Below are 18195 nucleotides of genomic sequence, written 5' to 3'. Positions count from 1 at the left end.
TTGCAAGGAAAATCGAATGGGCGCAGTCCCAATACGCTGCGATCGACGCATCAAAAGTTCCAGCCAGAAAACGAGAACCTGAGTTTTCGACATTTTTCAGCAGGATTTTTTTTGCTCGCCATTTCTCTCCTGTTGGTCCTACGCTCTTTTCGCTGCGATTTCTGAGTTCCTGAGGGTCCAATTGGTCGGATAAGGATCGTTTCAATCGAATCTGAGACCAAAAGTTTTTTGCCAAAAAAAAAGTAAGGCTAGCCCCTTTCCATTTTTGGCGAAAATTTTCGCAATTTTAAAAAGTGCCGGAATCGATAAATTGTAGCACTGATCGGACGTATTTAGCGAGAGAAATCGATTGTGCACAGTCTTAATACGCTGCGATCAACGCATCAAAAGTTACAGCCAAAAAACCAGAACCTGAATTTTCGACATGTTTCAGCAGGTGCTTTTTCGCTCGCCATTTCTCTCCTGTTGGTCCTACGCTCTTTTCGCTGCGATTTCTGAGTTCCTGAGGGTCCAATTGGTCGGATAAGGATCTTTTGAATCGAATCTGAGACCAAAAGTTTTTTGCCAAAAAAAAAAGTGAGGCTAACCCCTTTCCATTTTTGGCGAAAATTTTCGCGATTTTGAAAAGTGCTGAAATTAATTAATTGTAGCACTGGTCGGACGTAATTTTGCGAGAGAAATCGATTGGGCGCAGTCCTAATACGCTGCGATCAACGCATCAAAAGTTACAGCCAAAAAACCAGAACCTGAATTTTCGACATGTTTCAGCAGGTGCTTTTTCGCTCGCTATTTCTCTCCTGTCGGTCCTACGCTCTTTCCGCTGCGATTTCTGAGTTCCTGAGGGTCCAATTGGTCGGATAAGGATCGTTTTAATCGAATGTGAGACCAAAAGTTTTTTGCCAAAAAAAAAAGTAAGGCTAACCCCTTTCCATTTTTGACGATAATTTTGGCGATTTTGAAAAGTGCTGGAATTAATTAATTGTAGCACTGATCGGACGTAATTTCGCGAAAGAAATCGATTGTGCGCAGTCCCAATACGCTGCAATCAACGCATCAAAAGTTACAGCCAAAAAACCAGAACCTGAATTTTTGACATTTTTCAGCAGGTGCTTGTTCGCTCGCCATTTCTCTCACGTTGGTCCTACGCTCCTTTCGCTGCGATTTCTGAGTTCCTGAGGGTCCAATTGGTCGGATAAGGATCGTTTCAATCGAATCTGAGACCGAAAGTTTTTTGCCAAAAAAAAAAGTAAGGCTAACCCCTTTCCATTTTTGACGATAATTTTGGCGATTTTGAAAAGTGCTGGAATTAATTAATTGTAGCACTGATCGGACGTAATTTCGCGAAAGAAATCGATTGGGCGCAGTCCCAATACGCTGCGATCAACGCATCAAAAGTTACAGCCAAAAAACCAGAACCTGAATTTTTGACATTTTTCAGCAGGTGCTTTTTCGCTCGCCATTTCTCTCACGTTGGTCCTACGCTCCTTTCGCTGCGATTTCTGAGTTCCTGAGGGTCCAATTGGTCGGATAAGGATCGTTTCAATCGAATCTGAGACCGAAAGTTTTTTGCCAAAAAAAAAAGTAAGGCTAACCCCTTTCCATTTTTGACGATAATTTTGGCGATTTTGAAAAGTGCTGGAATTAATTAATTGTAGCACTGATCGGACGTAATTTCGCGAAAGAAATCGATTGGGCGCAGTCCCAATACGCTGCGATCAACGCATCAAAAGTTACAGCCAAAAAACCAGAACCTGAATTTTTGACATTTTTCAGCAGGTGCTTTTTCGCTCGCCATTTCTCTCACGTTGGTCCTACGCTCCTTTCGCTGCGATTTCTGAGTTCCTGAGGGTCCAATTGGTCGGATAAGGATCGTTTCAATCGAATCTGAGACCAAAAGTTTTTTGCCAAAAAAAAAAGTAAGGCTAACCCCTTTCCATTTTTGACGATAATTTTGGCGATTTTGAAAAGTGCTGGAATTAATTAATTGTAGCACTGATCGGACGTAATTTCGCGAAAGAAATCGATTGGGCGCAGTCCCAATACGCTGCGATCAACGCATCAAAAGTTACAGCCAAAAAACCAGAACCTGAATTTTTGACATTTTTCAGCAGGTGCTTTTTCGCTCGCCATTTCTCTCACGTTGGTCCTACGCTCCTTTCGCTGCGATTTCTGAGTTCCTGAGGGTCCAATTGGTCGGATAAGGATCGGTTCAATCAAATCTGAGACTAAAAGTTTTTTGCCAAAAAAAAAAGTAAGGCTAACCCCTTTCCATTTTTGGCGAAAATTTTCACGATTTTGAAAAGTGCTGGAATCAATAAATTGTAGCACTGATCGGACGTAATTTAGCGAGAGAAATCGATTGGGCGCAGTCCCAATACGCTGCGATCAACGCATCGAAAGTTACAGCAAAAAAACCAGAACCTGAATTTTCGACATTTTTCAGCAGGTGCTTTTTCGCTCGCCATTCCTCTCCTGTTGGTCCTACGCTCTTTTCGCTGCGATTTCTGAGTTCCTGAGGGTCCAATTGGTCGGATAAGGATCGTTTCAATCGAATCTGAGACCAAAAGTTTTTTGCCAAAAAAAAAAGTAAGGCTAACCCCTTTCCATTTTTGACGAAAATTTTCGCGATTTTGAAAAGTGCTGTAATTAATTAATTGTAGCACTGATCGGACGTAATTTTGCGAGAGAAATCGATTGGGCGCAGTCCCAATACGCTGCGATCAACGCATCGAAAGTTACAGCAAAAAAACCAGAACCTGAACTTTCGACATTTTTCAGCAGGTGCTTTTTCGCTCGCCATTCCTCTCCTGTTGGTCCTACGCTCTTTTTGCTGCGATTTCTGAGTTCCTGAGGGTCCAATTGGTCGGATAAGGATCGTTTCAATCGAATCTGAGACCAAAAGTTTTTTGCCAAAAAAAAAAGTAAGGCTAACCCCTTTCCATTTTTGACGAAAATTTTCGCGATTTTGAAAAGTGCTGAAATTAATTAATTGTAGCACTATTCGGACGTAATTTTGCGAGAGAAATCGATTGGGCGCAGTTCTAATACGCTGCGATCAACGCATTAAAAGTTACAGCCAAAAAACCAGGACCTGAATTTTCGACGTTTTCCAGCAGGTGCTTTTTCGCTCGCCATTTCTCTCACGTTGGTCCTACGCTCCTTTCGCTGCGACTTCTGAGTTCTTGAGGGTCCAATTGGTCGGACAAGGATCGTTTCAATCGAATCTGAGACCAAAAGTTTTTTGCCAAAAAAAAAAGTAAGGCTAACCCCTTTCCATTTTTGACGAAAATTTTCGCGATTTTGAAAAGTGCTGGAATTAATTAATTGTAGCACTGATCGGACGTAATTTTGCGAGAGAAATCGATTGGGCGCAGTCCCAATACGCTGCGATCAACGCATCGAAAGTTACAGCAAAAAAACCAGAACCTGAATTTTCGACATTTTTCAGCAGGTGCTTTTTCGCTCGCCATTCCTCTCCTGTTGGTCCTACGCTCTTTTCGCTGCGATTTCTGAGTTCCTGAGGGTCCAATTGGTCGGATAAGGATCGTTTCAATCGAATCTGAGACCAAAAGTTTTTTGCCAAAAAAAAAAGTAAGGCTAACCCCTTTCCATTTTTGACGAAAATTTTCGCGATTTTGAAAAGTGCTGGAATTAATTAATTGTAGCACTGATCGGACGTAATTTTGCGAGAGAAATCGATTGGGCGCAGTCCTAATACGCTGCGATCAACGCATCGAAAGTTACAGCAAAAAAACCAGAACCTGAATTTTCGACATTTTTCAGCAGGTGCTTTTTCGCTCGCCATTCCTCTCCTGTTGGTCCTACGCTCTTTTCGCTGCGATTTCTGAGTTCCTGAGGGTCCAATTGGTCGGATAAGGATCGTTTCAATCGAATCTGAGACCAAAAGTTTTTTGCCAAAAAAAAAAGTAAGGCTAACCCCTTTCCATTTTTGACGAAAATTTTCGCGATTTTGAAAAGTGCTGGAATTAATTGATTGTAGCACTGATCGGACGTAATTTTGCGAGAGAAATCGATTGGGCGCAGTCCTAATACGCTGCGATCAACGCATCGAAAGTTACAGCAAAAAAACCAGAACCTGAACTTTCGACATTTTTCAGCAGGTGCTTCTTCGCTCGCCATTCCTCTCCTGTTGGTCCTACGCTCGTTTCGCTGCGATTTCTGAGTTCCTGAGGGTCCAATTGGTCGGATAAGGATCGTTTCAATCGAATCTGAGACCAAAAGTTTTTTGCCAAAAAAAAAAGTAAGGCTAACCCCTTTCCATTTTTGACGATAATTTTGGCGATTTTGAGAAGTGCTGGAATTAATTAATTGTAGCACTGATCGGACGTAATTTCGCGAAAGAAATCGATTGGGCGCAGTCCCAATACGCTGCGATCAACGCATCAAAAGTTACAGCCAAAAAACCAGAACCTGAATTTTTGACATTTTTCAGCAGGTGCTTTTTCGCTCGCCATTTCTCTCACGTTGGTCCTACGCTCCTTTCGCTGCGATTTCTGAGTTCCTGAGGGTCCAATTGGTCGGATAAGGATCGTTTCAATCGAATCTGAGACCAAAAGTTTTTTGCCAAAAAAAAAAGTAAGGCTAACCCCTTTCCATTTTTGACGATAATTTTGGCGATTTTGAAAAGTGCTGGAATTAATTAATTGTAGCACTGATCGGACGTAATTTTGCGAGAGAAATCGATTGGGCGCAGTCCGGATACGCTGCGATTAACGCATCGAAAGTTACAGCCAAAAAACCAGGACCTGAATTTTCGACGTTTTCCAGCAGGTGCTTTTTCGCTCGCCATTTCTCTCACGTTGGTCCTACGCTCCTTTCGCTGCGATTTTTGAGTTCCTGAGGGTCCAATTGGTCGGATAAGGATCGTTTCAATCGAATCTGAGACCAAAAGTTTTTTGCCAAAAAAAAAAGTAAGGCTAACCCCTTTCCATTTTTGACGAAAATTTTCGCGATTTTGAAAAGTGCTGGAATTAATTAATTGTAGCACTGATCGGACGTAATTTTGCCAGAGAAATCGATTGGGCGCAGTCCCAATACGCTGCGATCAACGCATCGAAAGTTACAGCAAAAAAACCAGAACCTGAATTTTCGACATTTTTCAGCAGGTGCTTTTTCGCTCGCTATTTCTCTCCTGTTGGTCCTACGCTCTTTTTGCTGCGATTTCTGAGTTCCTGAGGGTTCAATTGGTCGGATCAGGATTGTTTAAATCAAATCTGAGACCAAAAGTTTTTCGCCAAAAAAAAAGTAAGGCTAGCCCCTTTCCATTTTTGGCGAAAATTTTCGCAAATTTAAAAAGTGCCGGAATCGATAAATTGTAGCACTGATCGGACGTAATTTAGCGAAAGAAATCGATTGGGCGCAGTCCCAATACGCTGCGATCAACGCATCGAAAGTTACAGCAAAAAAACCAGAACCTGAACTTTCGACATTTTTCAGCAGGTGCTTTTTCGCTCGCCATTCCTCTCCTGTTGGTCCTACGCTCTTTTCGCTGCGATTTCTGAGTTCCTGAGGGTTCAATTGGTCGGATGAGGATCGTTTCAATCGAATCTGAGACCAAAAGTTTTTTGCCAAAAAAAAAAGTAAGGCTAACCCCTTTCCATTTTTGGCAAAAATTTTCGCGATTTTGAAAAGTGCTGAAATTAATTAATTGTAGCACTGGTCGGACGTAATTTTGCGAGAGAAATCGATTGGGCGCAGTCCCAATACGCTGCGATCAACGCATCAAAAGTTACAGCTAAAAAACCAGAACCTGAATTTTTGACATTTTTCAGCAGGTGCTTTTTCGCTCGCAATTCCTCTCCTGTTGGTCCTACGCTCTTTTCGCTGCGATTTCTGAGTTCCTGAGGGTCCAATTGGTCGGATAAGGATCGTTTCAATCGAATCTGAGACCAAAAGTTTTTTGCCAAAAAAAAAAGTAAGGCTAACCCCTTTCCATTTTTGACGAAAATTTTCGCGATTTTGAAAAGTGCTGGAATTAATTAATTGTAGCACTGATCGGACGTAATTTTGCGAGAGAAATCGATTGGGCGCAGTCCCAATACGCTGCGATCAACGCATCGAAAGTTACAGCAAAAAAACCAGAACCTGAACTTTCGACATGTTTCAGCAGGTGCTTTTTGGCTCGCCATTCCTCTCCTGTTGGTCCTACGCTCTTTTCGCTGCGATTTCTGAGTTCCTGAGGGTCCAATTGGTCGGATAAGGATCGTTCCAATCGAATCTGAGACCAAAAGTTTTTTGCCCAAAAAAAAAGTAAGGCTAACCCCTTTCCATTTTTGACGATAATTTTGGCGATTTTGAAAAGTGCTGGAATTAATTAATTGTAGCACTGATCGGACGTAATTTCGCGAAAGAAATCGATTGTGCGCAGTCCCAATACGCTGCAATCAACGCATCAAAAGTTACAGCCAAAAAACCAGAACCTGAATTTTTGACATTTTTCAGCAGGTGCTTTTTCGCTCGCCATTTCTCTCACGTTGGTCCTACGCTCCTTTCGCTGCGATTTCTGAGTTCCTGAGGGTCCAATTGGTCGGATAAGGATCGTTTCAATCGAATCTGAGACCGAAAGTTTTTTGCCAAAAAAAAAAGTAAGGCTAACCCCTTTCCATTTTTGACGATAATTTTGGCGATTTTGAAAAGTGCTGGAATTAATTAATTGTAGCACTGATCGGACGTAATTTCGCGAAAGAAATCGATTGGGCGCAGTCCCAATACGCTGCGATCAACGCATCAAAAGTTACAGCCAAAAAACCAGAACCTGAATTTTTGACATTTTTCAGCAGGTGCTTTTTCGCTCGCCATTTCTCTCACGTTGGTCCTACGCTCCTTTCGCTGCGATTTCTGAGTTCCTGAGGGTCCAATTGGTCGGATAAGGATCGTTCCAATCGAATCTGAGACCAAAAGTTTTTTGCCCAAAAAAAAAGTAAGGCTAACCCCTTTCCATTTTTGACGATAATTTTGGCGATTTTGAAAAGTGCTGGAATTAATTAATTGTAGCACTGATCGGACGTAATTTCGCGAAAGAAATCGATTGTGCGCAGTCCCAATACGCTGCAATCAACGCATCAAAAGTTACAGCCAAAAAACCAGAACCTGAATTTTTGACATTTTTCAGCAGGTGCTTTTTCGCTCGCCATTTCTCTCACGTTGGTCCTACGCTCCTTTCGCTGCGATTTCTGAGTTCCTGAGGGTCCAATTGGTCGGATAAGGATCGTTTCAATCGAATCTGAGACCGAAAGTTTTTTGCCAAAAAAAAAAGTAAGGCTAACCCCTTTCCATTTTTGACGATAATTTTGGCGATTTTGAAAAGTGCTGGAATTAATTAATTGTAGCACTGATCGGACGTAATTTCGCGAAAGAAATCGATTGGGCGCAGTCCCAATACGCTGCGATCAACGCATCAAAAGTTACAGCCAAAAAACCAGAACCTGAATTTTTGACATTTTTCAGCAGGTGCTTTTTCGCTCGCCATTTCTCTCACGTTGGTCCTACGCTCCTTTCGCTGCGATTTCTGAGTTCCTGAGGGTCCAATTGGTCGGATAAGGATCGTTTCAATCGAATCTGAGACCAAAAGTTTTTTGCCAAAAAAAAAAGTAAGGCTAACCCCTTTCCATTTTTGGCAAAAATTTTCGCGATTTTGAAAAGTGCTGAAATTAATTAATTGTAGCACTGGTCGGACGTAATTTTGCGAGAGAAATCGATTGGGCGCAGTCCTAATACGCTGCGATCAACGCATTAAAAGTTACAGCCAAAAAACCAGGACCTGAATTTTCGACGTTTTCCAGCAGGTGCTTTTTCGCTCGCCATTTCTCTCACGTTGGTCCTACGCTCCTTTCGCTGCGATTTTTGAGTTCCTGAGGGTCCAATTGGTCGGATAAGGATCGTTTCAATCGAATCTGAGACCAAAAGTTTTTTGCCAAAAAAAAAAGTAAGGCTAACCCCTTTCCATTTTTGACGAAAATTTTCGCGATTTTGAAAAGTGCTGGAATTAATTAATTGTAGCACTGATCGGACGTAATTTTGCCAGAGAAATCGATTGGGCGCAGTCCCAATACGCTGCGATCAACGCATCGAAAGTTACAGCCAAAAAACCAGAACCTGAATTTTCGACGTTTTCCAGCAGGTGCTTTTTCGCTCGCCATTTCTCTCACGTTGGTCCTACGCTCCTTTCGCTGCGATTTTTGAGTTCCTGAGGGTCCAATTGGTCGGATAAGGATCGTTTCAATCGAATCTGAGACCAAAAGTTTTTTGCCAAAAAAAAAAGTAAGGCTAACCCCTTTCCATTTTTGACGAAAATTTTCGCGATTTTGAAAAGTGCTGGAATTAATTAATTGTAGCACTGATCGGACGTAATTTTGCCAGAGAAATCGATTGGGCGCAGTCCCAATACGCTGCGATCAACGCATCGAAAGTTACAGCCAAAAAACCAGAACCTGAATTTTCGACGTTTTCCAGCAGGTGCTTTTTCGCTCGCCATTTCTCTCACGTTGGTCCTACGCTCCTTTCGCTGCGATTTCTGAGTTCCTGAGGGTCCAATTGGTCGGATAAGGATCGTTTCAATCGAATCTGAGACCAAAAGTTTTTTGCCAAAAAAAAAAGTAAGGCTAACCCCATTCCATTTTTGACGAAAATTTTCGCGATTTTGAAAAGTGCTGGAATTAATTAATTGTAGCACTGATCGGACGTAATTTCGCGAAAGAAATCGATTGGGCGCCGTCCCAATACGCTGCGATCAACGCATCGAAAGTTACAGCAAAAAAACCAGAACCTGAATTTTCGACATTTTTCAGCAGGTGCTTTTTCGCTCGCTATTCCTCTCCTGTTGGTCCTACGCTCTTTTCGCTGCGATTTCTGAGTTCCTGAGGGTCCAATTGGTCGGATGAGGATCGTTTCAATCGAATCTGAGACCAAAAGTTTTTTGCCAAAAAAAAAAGTAAGGCTAACCCCTTTCCATTTTTGGCAAAAATTTTCGCGATTTTGAAAAGTGCTGAAATTAATTAATTGTAGCACTGGTCGGACGTAATTTTGCGAGAGAAATCGATTGGGCGCAGTCCTAATACGCTGCGATCAACGCATTAAAAGTTACAGCTAAAAAACCAGGACCTGAATTTTCGACGTTTTCCAGCAGGTGCTTTTTCGCTCGCCATTTCTCTCACGTTGGTCCTACGCTCCTTTCGCTGCGATTTCTGAGTTCCTGAGGGTCCAATTGGTCGGATAAGGATCGTTTCAATCGAATCTGAGACCAAAAGTTTTTTGCCAAAAAAAAAAGTAAGGCTAACCCCTTTCCATTCTTGGCGAAAATTTTCGCGATTCTGAAAAGTGCTGGAATCAATAAATTGTAGCACCGATCGGACGTAATTTAGCGAGAGAAATCGATTGGGCGTAGTCCCAATACGCTGCGATCAACGCATTAAAAGTTACAGCCAAAAAACCAGGACCTGAATTTTCGACGTTTTCCAGCAGGCGCTTTTTCGCTCGCTATTTCTCTCACGTTGGTCCTACGCTCCTTTCGCTGCGATTTCTGAGTTCCTGAGGGTCCAATTGGTCGGATAAGGATCGTTTCAATCGAATCTGAGACCAAAAGTTTTTTGCCAAAAAAAAAAGTAAGGCTAACCCCTTTCCATTTTTGACGAAAATTTTCGCGATTTTGAAAAGTGCTGGAATTAATTAATTGTAGCACTGATCGGACGTAATTTTGCGAGAGAAATCGATTGGGCGCAGTCTCAATACGCTGCGATCAACGCATCGAAAGTTACAGCAAAAAAACCAGAACCTGAATTTTCGACGTTTTCCAGCAGGTGCTTTTTCGCTCGCCATTTCTCTCACGTTGGTCCTACGCTCCTTTCGCTGCGATTTCTGAGTTCCTGAGGGTCCAATTGGTCGGATAAGGATCGTTTCAATCGAATCTGAGACCAAAAGTTTTTTGCCAAAAAAAAAAGTAAGGCTAACCCCTTTCCATTCTTGGCGAAAATTTTCGCGATTCTGAAAAGTGCTGGAATCAATAAATTGTAGCACCGATCGGACGTAATTTCGCGAAAGAAATCGATTGGGCGCCGTCCCAATACGCTGCGATCAACGCATCGAAAGTTACAGCAAAAAAACCAGAACCTGAATTTTCGACATTTTTCAGCAGGTGCTTTTTCGCTCGCTATTCCTCTCCTGTTGGTCCTACGCTCTTTTCGCTGCGATTTCTGAGTTCCTGAGGGTCCAATTGGTCGGATGAGGATCGTTTCAATCGAATCTGAGACCAAAAGTTTTTTGCCAAAAAAAAAAGTAAGGCTAACCCCTTTCCATTTTTGGCAAAAATTTTCGCGATTTTGAAAAGTGCTGAAATTAATTAATTGTAGCACTGGTCGGACGTAATTTTGCGAGAGAAATCGATTGGGCGCAGTCCTAATACGCTGCGATCAACGCATTAAAAGTTACAGCTAAAAAACCAGGACCTGAATTTTCGACGTTTTCCAGCAGGTGCTTTTTCGCTCGCCATTTCTCTCACGTTGGTCCTACGCTCCTTTCGCTGCGATTTCTGAGTTCCTGAGGGTCCAATTGGTCGGATAAGGATCGTTTCAATCGAATCTGAGACCAAAAGTTTTTTGCCAAAAAAAAAAGTAAGGCTAACCCCTTTCCATTCTTGGCGAAAATTTTCGCGATTCTGAAAAGTGCTGGAATCAATAAATTGTAGCACCGATCGGACGTAATTTAGCGAGAGAAATCGATTGGGCGTAGTCCCAATACGCTGCGATCAACGCATTAAAAGTTACAGCCAAAAAACCAGGACCTGAATTTTCGACGTTTTCCAGCAGGCGCTTTTTCGCTCGCTATTTCTCTCACGTTGGTCCTACGCTCCTTACGCTGCGATTTCTGAGTTCCTGAGGGTCCAATTGGTCGGATAAGGATCGTTTCAATCGAATCTGAGACCAAAAGTTTTTTGCCAAAAAAAAAAGTAAGGCTAACCCCTTTCCATTTTTGACGAAAATTTTCGCGATTTTGAAAAGTGCTGGAATTAATTAATTGTAGCACTGATCGGACGTAATTTTGCGAGAGAAATCGATTGGGCGCAGTCCCAATACGCTGCGATCAACGCATCGAAAGTTACAGCAAAAAAACCAGAACCTGAATTTTTGACATTTTTCAGCAGGTGCTTTTACGCTCGCCATTTCTCTCACGTTGGTCCTACGCTCTTTTCGCTGCGATTTCTGAGTTCCTGAGGGTTCAATTGGTCGGATGAGGATCGTTTAAATCGAATCTGAGACCAAAAGTTTTTTGCCAAAAAAAAAAGTAAGGCTAACCCCTTTCCATTTTTGACGAAAATTTTCGCGATTTTGGAAAGTGCTGGAATCAATTAATTGTAGCACTGATTGGACGTAATTTTGCGAGAGAAGTCGATTGGGCGCAGTCCCAATACGCTGCGATCAACGCATCAAAAGTTACAGCCAAAAAACGAGAACCTGAGTTTTCGACATTTTTCAGCAGGATTTTTTTTGCACGCCATTTCTCTCCTCTTGGTCCTACGCTCCTTCTCCATATCAAATATCTTTATCAAATTGATATATCTAGTATTAGGTATTTATAGTAACTATCAATGAATTCACTTCGATTACACAATCTGAACAAGCAAATATATTTCAGTATGTAAATACAATGTATCATTCTCTCAGTATCCGAATTTCAAATTCCGAGGTAAACATAATCACTGTACTACATTCATTACATTTAACAACGTGTCATAATCAATGATCAATTCTTACGCATCATTACACATAGTATTACAATCGAGTTTGAGACATTAACTCAACTTCGAGTCAAGAATCAACGAATCTCACATTTCATTAATATAGTATTGAAAAACAAAATATATTTCCGCAGAGTCGTCCGCAGCATTCGCGGTGTGTGCTGCGCCTGATTGCCGGCAACGTGAGATGCATTCGTGTAGTCGTGAAACCCTTTGGTTTGCTCCTCAATCCGTATATTTTTTCACAGTAGCGGCATCTAGGCACATCTGAAAGAATCGTAGAACACAGATTCAGTACCGAGAATGAAAGGACCAGCAAGATTCGGAGTTGTCATGGAAACGAAACTGTCAGTAGTGTAAGCTGTGGTGCAAGCGCATGCAAGTCGTACTCCGATCGTAAATTTATTCGTTTTTGCAGTTACCTGATAGGAGAATAGAAAATATTTCGACTGTTAAATAAATTAGTCGCATCAAACTATTTCTCAGTGTATCCGTAAGTTCTTGTTTGCAACTCAATCGATTCGCTTATTGTGATTTTTACTCAAGAAATATGACCAAGAACTTAATTTTTCTGATCACTGTGCCAATCATTGACCATGTTATTGGCCAAGAATAATCGCGCCGCATCTCAATTAAACAACAATTCTAAATCTTTTTAGCCTCTGTAGCGTGAAGTAAATTTGGAGGAACGTAAGAGGAAAATGTCGTCCGATTATAGCGAGAAACATACTTTTGAAGCCGAATGGTTCGACCCGGTTGCGTCGCTCCTGAAAAAGTTTCTCCTCTACTACTTTCCTGCAGATAATACGGTAGAAATTGTAAGCGCGGTAATCGATATACTATTCCCAACAAGGCAAGAGGTAAAGAATGATGCTAAGAACGACAAACAATTAAATCAGTTTCTTTTCCACTGTTTTTACAGTACGATATTAAGAATAGGAAAGTATTTCTACGCCGAACGAAATGTCAAGGAATTACTGCCAAAGATTTTTACGTCGGAGGGATGGTACACATATTTTCACGATGCCTAAAGATAAAGGATTTTGCAGATGGCGCGACCAAGGCGAAACTTGCCGATCAGATGGAAAGGTAAATCGGTATCTCGACGTTTGAGTTTGTATATAATGCTAGAGCCTAGGTAAATTCAACATTCCAGAACTTTGGCGATAATCAAACCGGATGCTATAGATAAAATGGGAGAAATATTGAAACGGATAACAAGGAACAACTTTCACATAGGAAATGTTAAAATGGTTCACATGACCAGAGACGAGGCTGAGGAATTTTATAACAAACATAGAGGACAGAGTGACTTACCGTGAGTTTTGAACGCCATTTCTTTTACCAAGGCGTCTGCGACTCGGTGGTCCTTGGCCTCAATCCGACAATGTCGCACTGTTTTTGCAGAATGTTGCTGAAGTACATGACGTCAGGTCCAATTTTGACACTCCAGCTTATCGGCGAACAGGGAATTGACAAATGGCGAGAGCTGATGGGACCAACGGACAGCGTGGAAGCTCGAGAAACTGCTCAGAATACTATTCGGGCTTGTTACGGCAAAGACAAGGTCTACAATGCGGTGCATGGGTCAGATTCCTCGGAAAGTGCAGCTAGAGTACGTTGAACAATTCGATCAAATTTTCCTCGGCGAAATTCAGAGCGTGTCAACCGAACTTAAACCTTTACAGGAATTGAGGTACTTCTTTCCTGATGAAAAGGTCAGGAGCAGGAGTATCAAGAACACCGCAACGCTCAAGAACTGCACCTGCTGTGTAATAAAACCGCACGCCGTTCAATCGCGCCTCATTGGTAAGTATTTGCATTCAGATTCCTGGAAATAAAGAACATCAAATAACAATTATTTGACGAATGACGATTCAAGTAAATTTTCATACTAAAAATATAACATTCTCAACACGAAGGTTACATCATCGACGATATACAAAAGGCAGGATACACAATATCAGCTGTGCAACAGTTTTACGTAGATCCCACAAACGTCGAAGAATTTCTGGAGGTCTATAAGGGGGTTTTACCCGAATATGGGGTGAGAACATTCAACGTTGCGATAATAATGACCTTCAGAATTGTCGGAACAGTACATAATTCAATCCCGTTTATATCGAATAGGCAATGGTCACGGAAATGCAGTCCGGACCCTGCGTTGCGATGGAGATAACGCACAGCCACCGTGAGAAGGATGTTCCGACGGAATTCAGGAAGTTATGTGGCCCCATGGATCCTGTGAGTCTTCTTTTTCCCCCCTTTGTCTGATCAATCAGCTCAATTATTCCCAGAACAATGTCCACTATTTTTGAATTTATTACTATTGACGATTTATTCTTGATTTTGCGAGGCAGTCAAATTTCATTCGCTAAACTGGCGCGACTTTTCACTTTAATTTCTCAGGATATAGCGCGGCAATTGAGGCCGGAAACCTTGAGAGCAAAGTATGGAAAGACCAAGGTCCAAAATGCTGTTCACTGTTCCGATTTGCCGGAGGATGGATTGCTGGAGGTAAATCGAGTAAATTAAATCCTTTCTTTCATACTGTGATTCCTGTGTATATTTTCTATTTTACAGGTTGAATATTTCTTCAAGATACTGGCCGATAGCTAGGATATTTCAACGCTTTTATTACACGCGCAAATCTTGCATAAATTGGAAATTACAACTTCGTTATAATACGTGTACATAAATATTTTTCTACTCAAAATAAATAGACATGAATTTACGATCAAAAATCATTTGTCTAATTTTTTTTTACCCGTCCCTCCACTGTATCACGCAGAAAATAAGAAGAATTTGTTGAATTTAACTGATATTGCGATCAAATATGACAAACGAAATATTTTTTCAAGTTAAATAAATGTTGTTTAATTCAACAAAAAAGTAGTCAAAACAATGATTCGTGTATCAAGTGAAACCACATTTATTTCATCTGATCAAACATTCGTTACGCCACGATTGATCGACGCATACATATCGGTAAATCAATCAATGTTACAGCAACTGTGCGAAATACGGTAAAGATTTGGTTTCGTTCATTCGTTCGCACGGAAGAAACGGATGTTGATGATGTCGATGACGAATGAAGGATCGAATGAACGTAAAGTAATTAGACATTCAACTCGAACACACGGAACACGCGAATGAGCGAACGAACGCATCATGTTGTATTACGCCACTGCAAAAACTGATGACTAGGACTATTCGCTGAACGATTTCAATTACCTACCTTGCCGCTGTGCAAAATTGAGGCCACACAACCGTAAATATTTCGCATTACCTGTACAGCGTTTATTTATGAAATTTATTGAACTATCTGCCAAACGTATATTCGGGACTCGTGATTAGCCTCGCTTGTTTCGAATACGTTCGTCGCAAAAGAGGATAAAAAAAATAAATAAAAAATGTAAAAGAAAAGAAACGGAGAAAAAGAAATGATCCTGGCGTTACCGGATGAGAATATTTTTTTACACTCACAATCATCTCCTATATTCATTAACAGCGACTCTCTATTTTTCATTTGCAAATTTCCTAACATAATTATTGGCAATTATAACACAATCGCTGAAACAGAACGATGCGCGGAAATATACTTCGTATAATAATACAATTTTTCGCAAGTAACACGGCGGTTAGATTATTCGGTTAAAGAATATACTGCGGTTTAAAAAACGCGAACAATTGTGATAATGTTTAACAGCCGCAAGCTGCATTGCCATTATATATTATAGCCACCGTTTCTGAGGTAATGACAAATTTCACAAGATAAGAATTATTCTTTATACTTTCAGCCTTCGTTTCTTGCCAAGAAATTCTACATTGTAGGCATTTGCATCTCGAAACGGTAGATAATCTACAACAGTCCAGATAGAACACACGCGTAGATAAAGTCCAACAATAAATGATCGTCTGAAATATAAAATGCATTAATTACGAATAATATACGTATTATAGACAATCGTCTAGACTTTATCTATACGCGTTTTCTATCTGGGAGGTAATTATTTTTATGCCCAAAACTTGTGAATTTTTATCACCGGTCATCCTGATTTATATTCTTTTCAAATCTATCTCTTACGTCACGATGAAAATTGTTTGTACAGTTATTTCGTCGGTAATAAAAAATGACGATACGGTAGAAAATGAATTTAAGAACGTCCAAATATACGTTTGTATCACTAAAAATTCTCATTATTATCATTAATTGTAAATAATCTAGTTCCTCATCTGTTCTAGTTGTAGAGAAGAATTTCAACACGAGTAAACATGCCTACTGATTGATCGAAGTGTAATTACACACATCTTCCAGATGTTGATGAAACGAGCCGGTAACTCCAAGATTGATATTATTTTCATTTTTTATTTTTTTTTGGTAATTATATGCTTGTAAATATACAACTACAAATATGATTCTCAATTATCCTCACGCACAACGAGTAAATTAATCACACCCCGAAATGTATCCTGTGCACAGCTAGTTGGATAGAAATTGTTAACGGTATACGTATAATATATATAATAGATACACAAAGTAAACCGCGTCTGGAAAGGCTGACATATTTCGAAACAAGTATACCGAATAGGGGGAATAAAAAAATAATTACCCTTCGGGCGATTAGAGCGTTTTGTGTATAATATATACCTATAGGATATTATTGCGACGCGGCGCAATGCTCCAGATATTGTATCGACGATAAAAGTGATCGTTCACCGACCCGCGCAAAATGCATGGTGAAAATACTAGGCGAACGAATTACCTTTGTTAAACGAAATAATAAAAAATTTATTCAGAACACGATTCGGCGAGTTTTATTGGCGTTTAGCTTCACGCGTTGCTAAAGTCGATCAATATCGATTATCCTCGAAATAATTGACATATTAGATTTGGAGGAAAGTTAATTCTTGTATATAGGTATATGGTACATGTTTGTCGAAGCGAAACGTAAGAAATTATAACGATACCGTGAAAACAATAAAGTACAAGCGAAGTTGAGATAAAATATTGCGAGTGATTTAAACGCTGCAGACCGCGGATACGTCTCCGCTAAACAATAAAAATTATTAACTTATCGGTGTTGTGTATGTAAGTGAAAAAGAAGAAAAAAGAAACACATCGTGAGACGAGCTACAATTTCAGATACACCGTGTGTACATAATATTATAATAGACTTGAAGTAAAGATAATTATACATACGCAGGCACGTTGTACGCCTGAATTTATTATACGCATGGCGTTGGATTTCTGAGGTGAATATTATCTGGATTAGTCCGGCTGAGTATTTGTACGTAAGTTTAGCTGGACGCGTACGGTCGTCACGTTTTAACAAGTAACGACGTTGTTATTGCAATTTTCGTGTAAAGACGCTCGCTCGCTTATAAATTACATATATATATATATATATATATATATATATATATTATCAGTATACTTAACGTATGAGCACGAGGTACGTATCACATGTGATTTAAAGAAAATTTTGCTATACCCGCCTGTGTTACGCAAAACATATGTATGAAATTAAAGAGAAAGTATTTCGAAATAAAAACGAAACATTCTTTTGCGTCAAACATTGCGGAAATTTGTTATTCCAAATGAAAATAATCCCTATGGATTCGAAGGTGTTTTAAAAATAAAGCTGCGGACTACTTATGAAAAATATTAAAAACAGGTTGAGCGATTCGTGAGAAAATTTTGTTTTCGACTTACTTGAAATACAAGCTTATTGCTTCCAAGTTTACGATTTTCTTCCATCCTTTTGTACAGTTCTCTACGAATCCAGTATTCAAAACATACATGCTCCGTCGATGCTGTCGAATTTTTGTAAATCTGAAACCATGTTTTCGAATTATTGAAAAAACTTTAACACTGAAATCATCACCGATTGCACTCGAAACTGTCCAAATTTAACCTGCAGCATAGTTTGAGAAAAAAAAAGTAAAAAAAAAGAAGAACTTCTTACACTTAGATCGGTGAAATCTTGCCCTGTGATCGATGAATCGGTATTTTCGTTCGAACGAATACTGCTAAAACCAGCACAAAGTAATCCGCCTACAAAAGTGCGAAATTTTTTATTGATACGGAATTTTCCGAAAGTTCACGATGCAGTTATTGAACCCTGGTAAAGAAAAAAAAAAAAAAAAGATTACGTCACAGCTATTTTCCCCCTGCGCCGTTTTGCACCCCTATATTTTTATCGGGGAGTGAAAAATCGGTCCGCATGGAAGAAGCCGATCGCGTTTGGCCGCCGAGCTGCAGGCCGACTCGAATATATACGAGTATATATTAAAATACCTACTCGGCCTCTTGGCGCAATTGGTTTCGGTGATTAGAAAATAAGTTTTGTCGCAAGAGAAGCGACCACCGTACTTCGAGCCTTGCTGCAAGCCCCACGAGTAGTAGTAGCAATACAAATCGCACAATAGCTCTGCCATGGTAG

General features: G+C 40.4%; 1 protein-coding gene and 1 long non-coding RNA gene across 6 annotated transcripts in view; one reads left to right on the top strand and one right to left on the bottom strand.

The window, feature by feature from the left end:
- Positions 1-11689: 11689 nt before the first annotated feature.
- The window catches only part of LOC124214919 (uncharacterized), a 67143-nt gene continuing 60637 nt past the window's right edge, over positions 11690-18195 (bottom strand). The window contains exons 1-4 of one of the 5 annotated variants that reach the window (XR_006882231.2): positions 18055-18152; positions 17466-17585; positions 13067-13580; positions 11690-12016 (exon numbers count right to left, since the gene is read on the bottom strand). This is a non-coding gene — a long non-coding RNA (uncharacterized lncRNA). Of the gene's footprint in view, positions 12017-13066; positions 13581-13828; positions 14657-16952; positions 17023-17465; positions 17586-17718; positions 17791-18054; positions 18153-18195 lie in introns of those variants that run through there. The other 4 variants (XR_006882230.2, XR_006882234.2, XR_006882232.2 and 1 more) reach the window with 4 other exon arrangements.
- On the top strand, positions 12035-14483 carry nmdyn-D7 (nucleoside diphosphate kinase homolog 7). The gene is made up of 10 exons (XM_046617672.2): positions 12035-12242; positions 12409-12567; positions 12672-12838; positions 12906-13067; positions 13157-13364; positions 13438-13558; positions 13672-13796; positions 13880-13993; positions 14159-14266; positions 14333-14483. The coding sequence occupies exons 2-10, from the start codon at positions 12451-12453 to the stop codon at positions 14366-14368; spliced, it is 1158 nt and encodes a 385-aa protein (XP_046473628.1). The 5' UTR covers positions 12035-12242; positions 12409-12450; the 3' UTR covers positions 14369-14483.

Source organism: Neodiprion pinetum, chromosome 3 (assembly GCF_021155775.2).
Source record: "Neodiprion pinetum isolate iyNeoPine1 chromosome 3, iyNeoPine1.2, whole genome shotgun sequence".
Taxonomy (NCBI): domain Eukaryota; kingdom Metazoa; phylum Arthropoda; class Insecta; order Hymenoptera; family Diprionidae; genus Neodiprion; species Neodiprion pinetum.
Note: the sequence above shows the minus strand (reverse complement) of the source record. Positions and strands in the feature narration are given on the sequence as shown.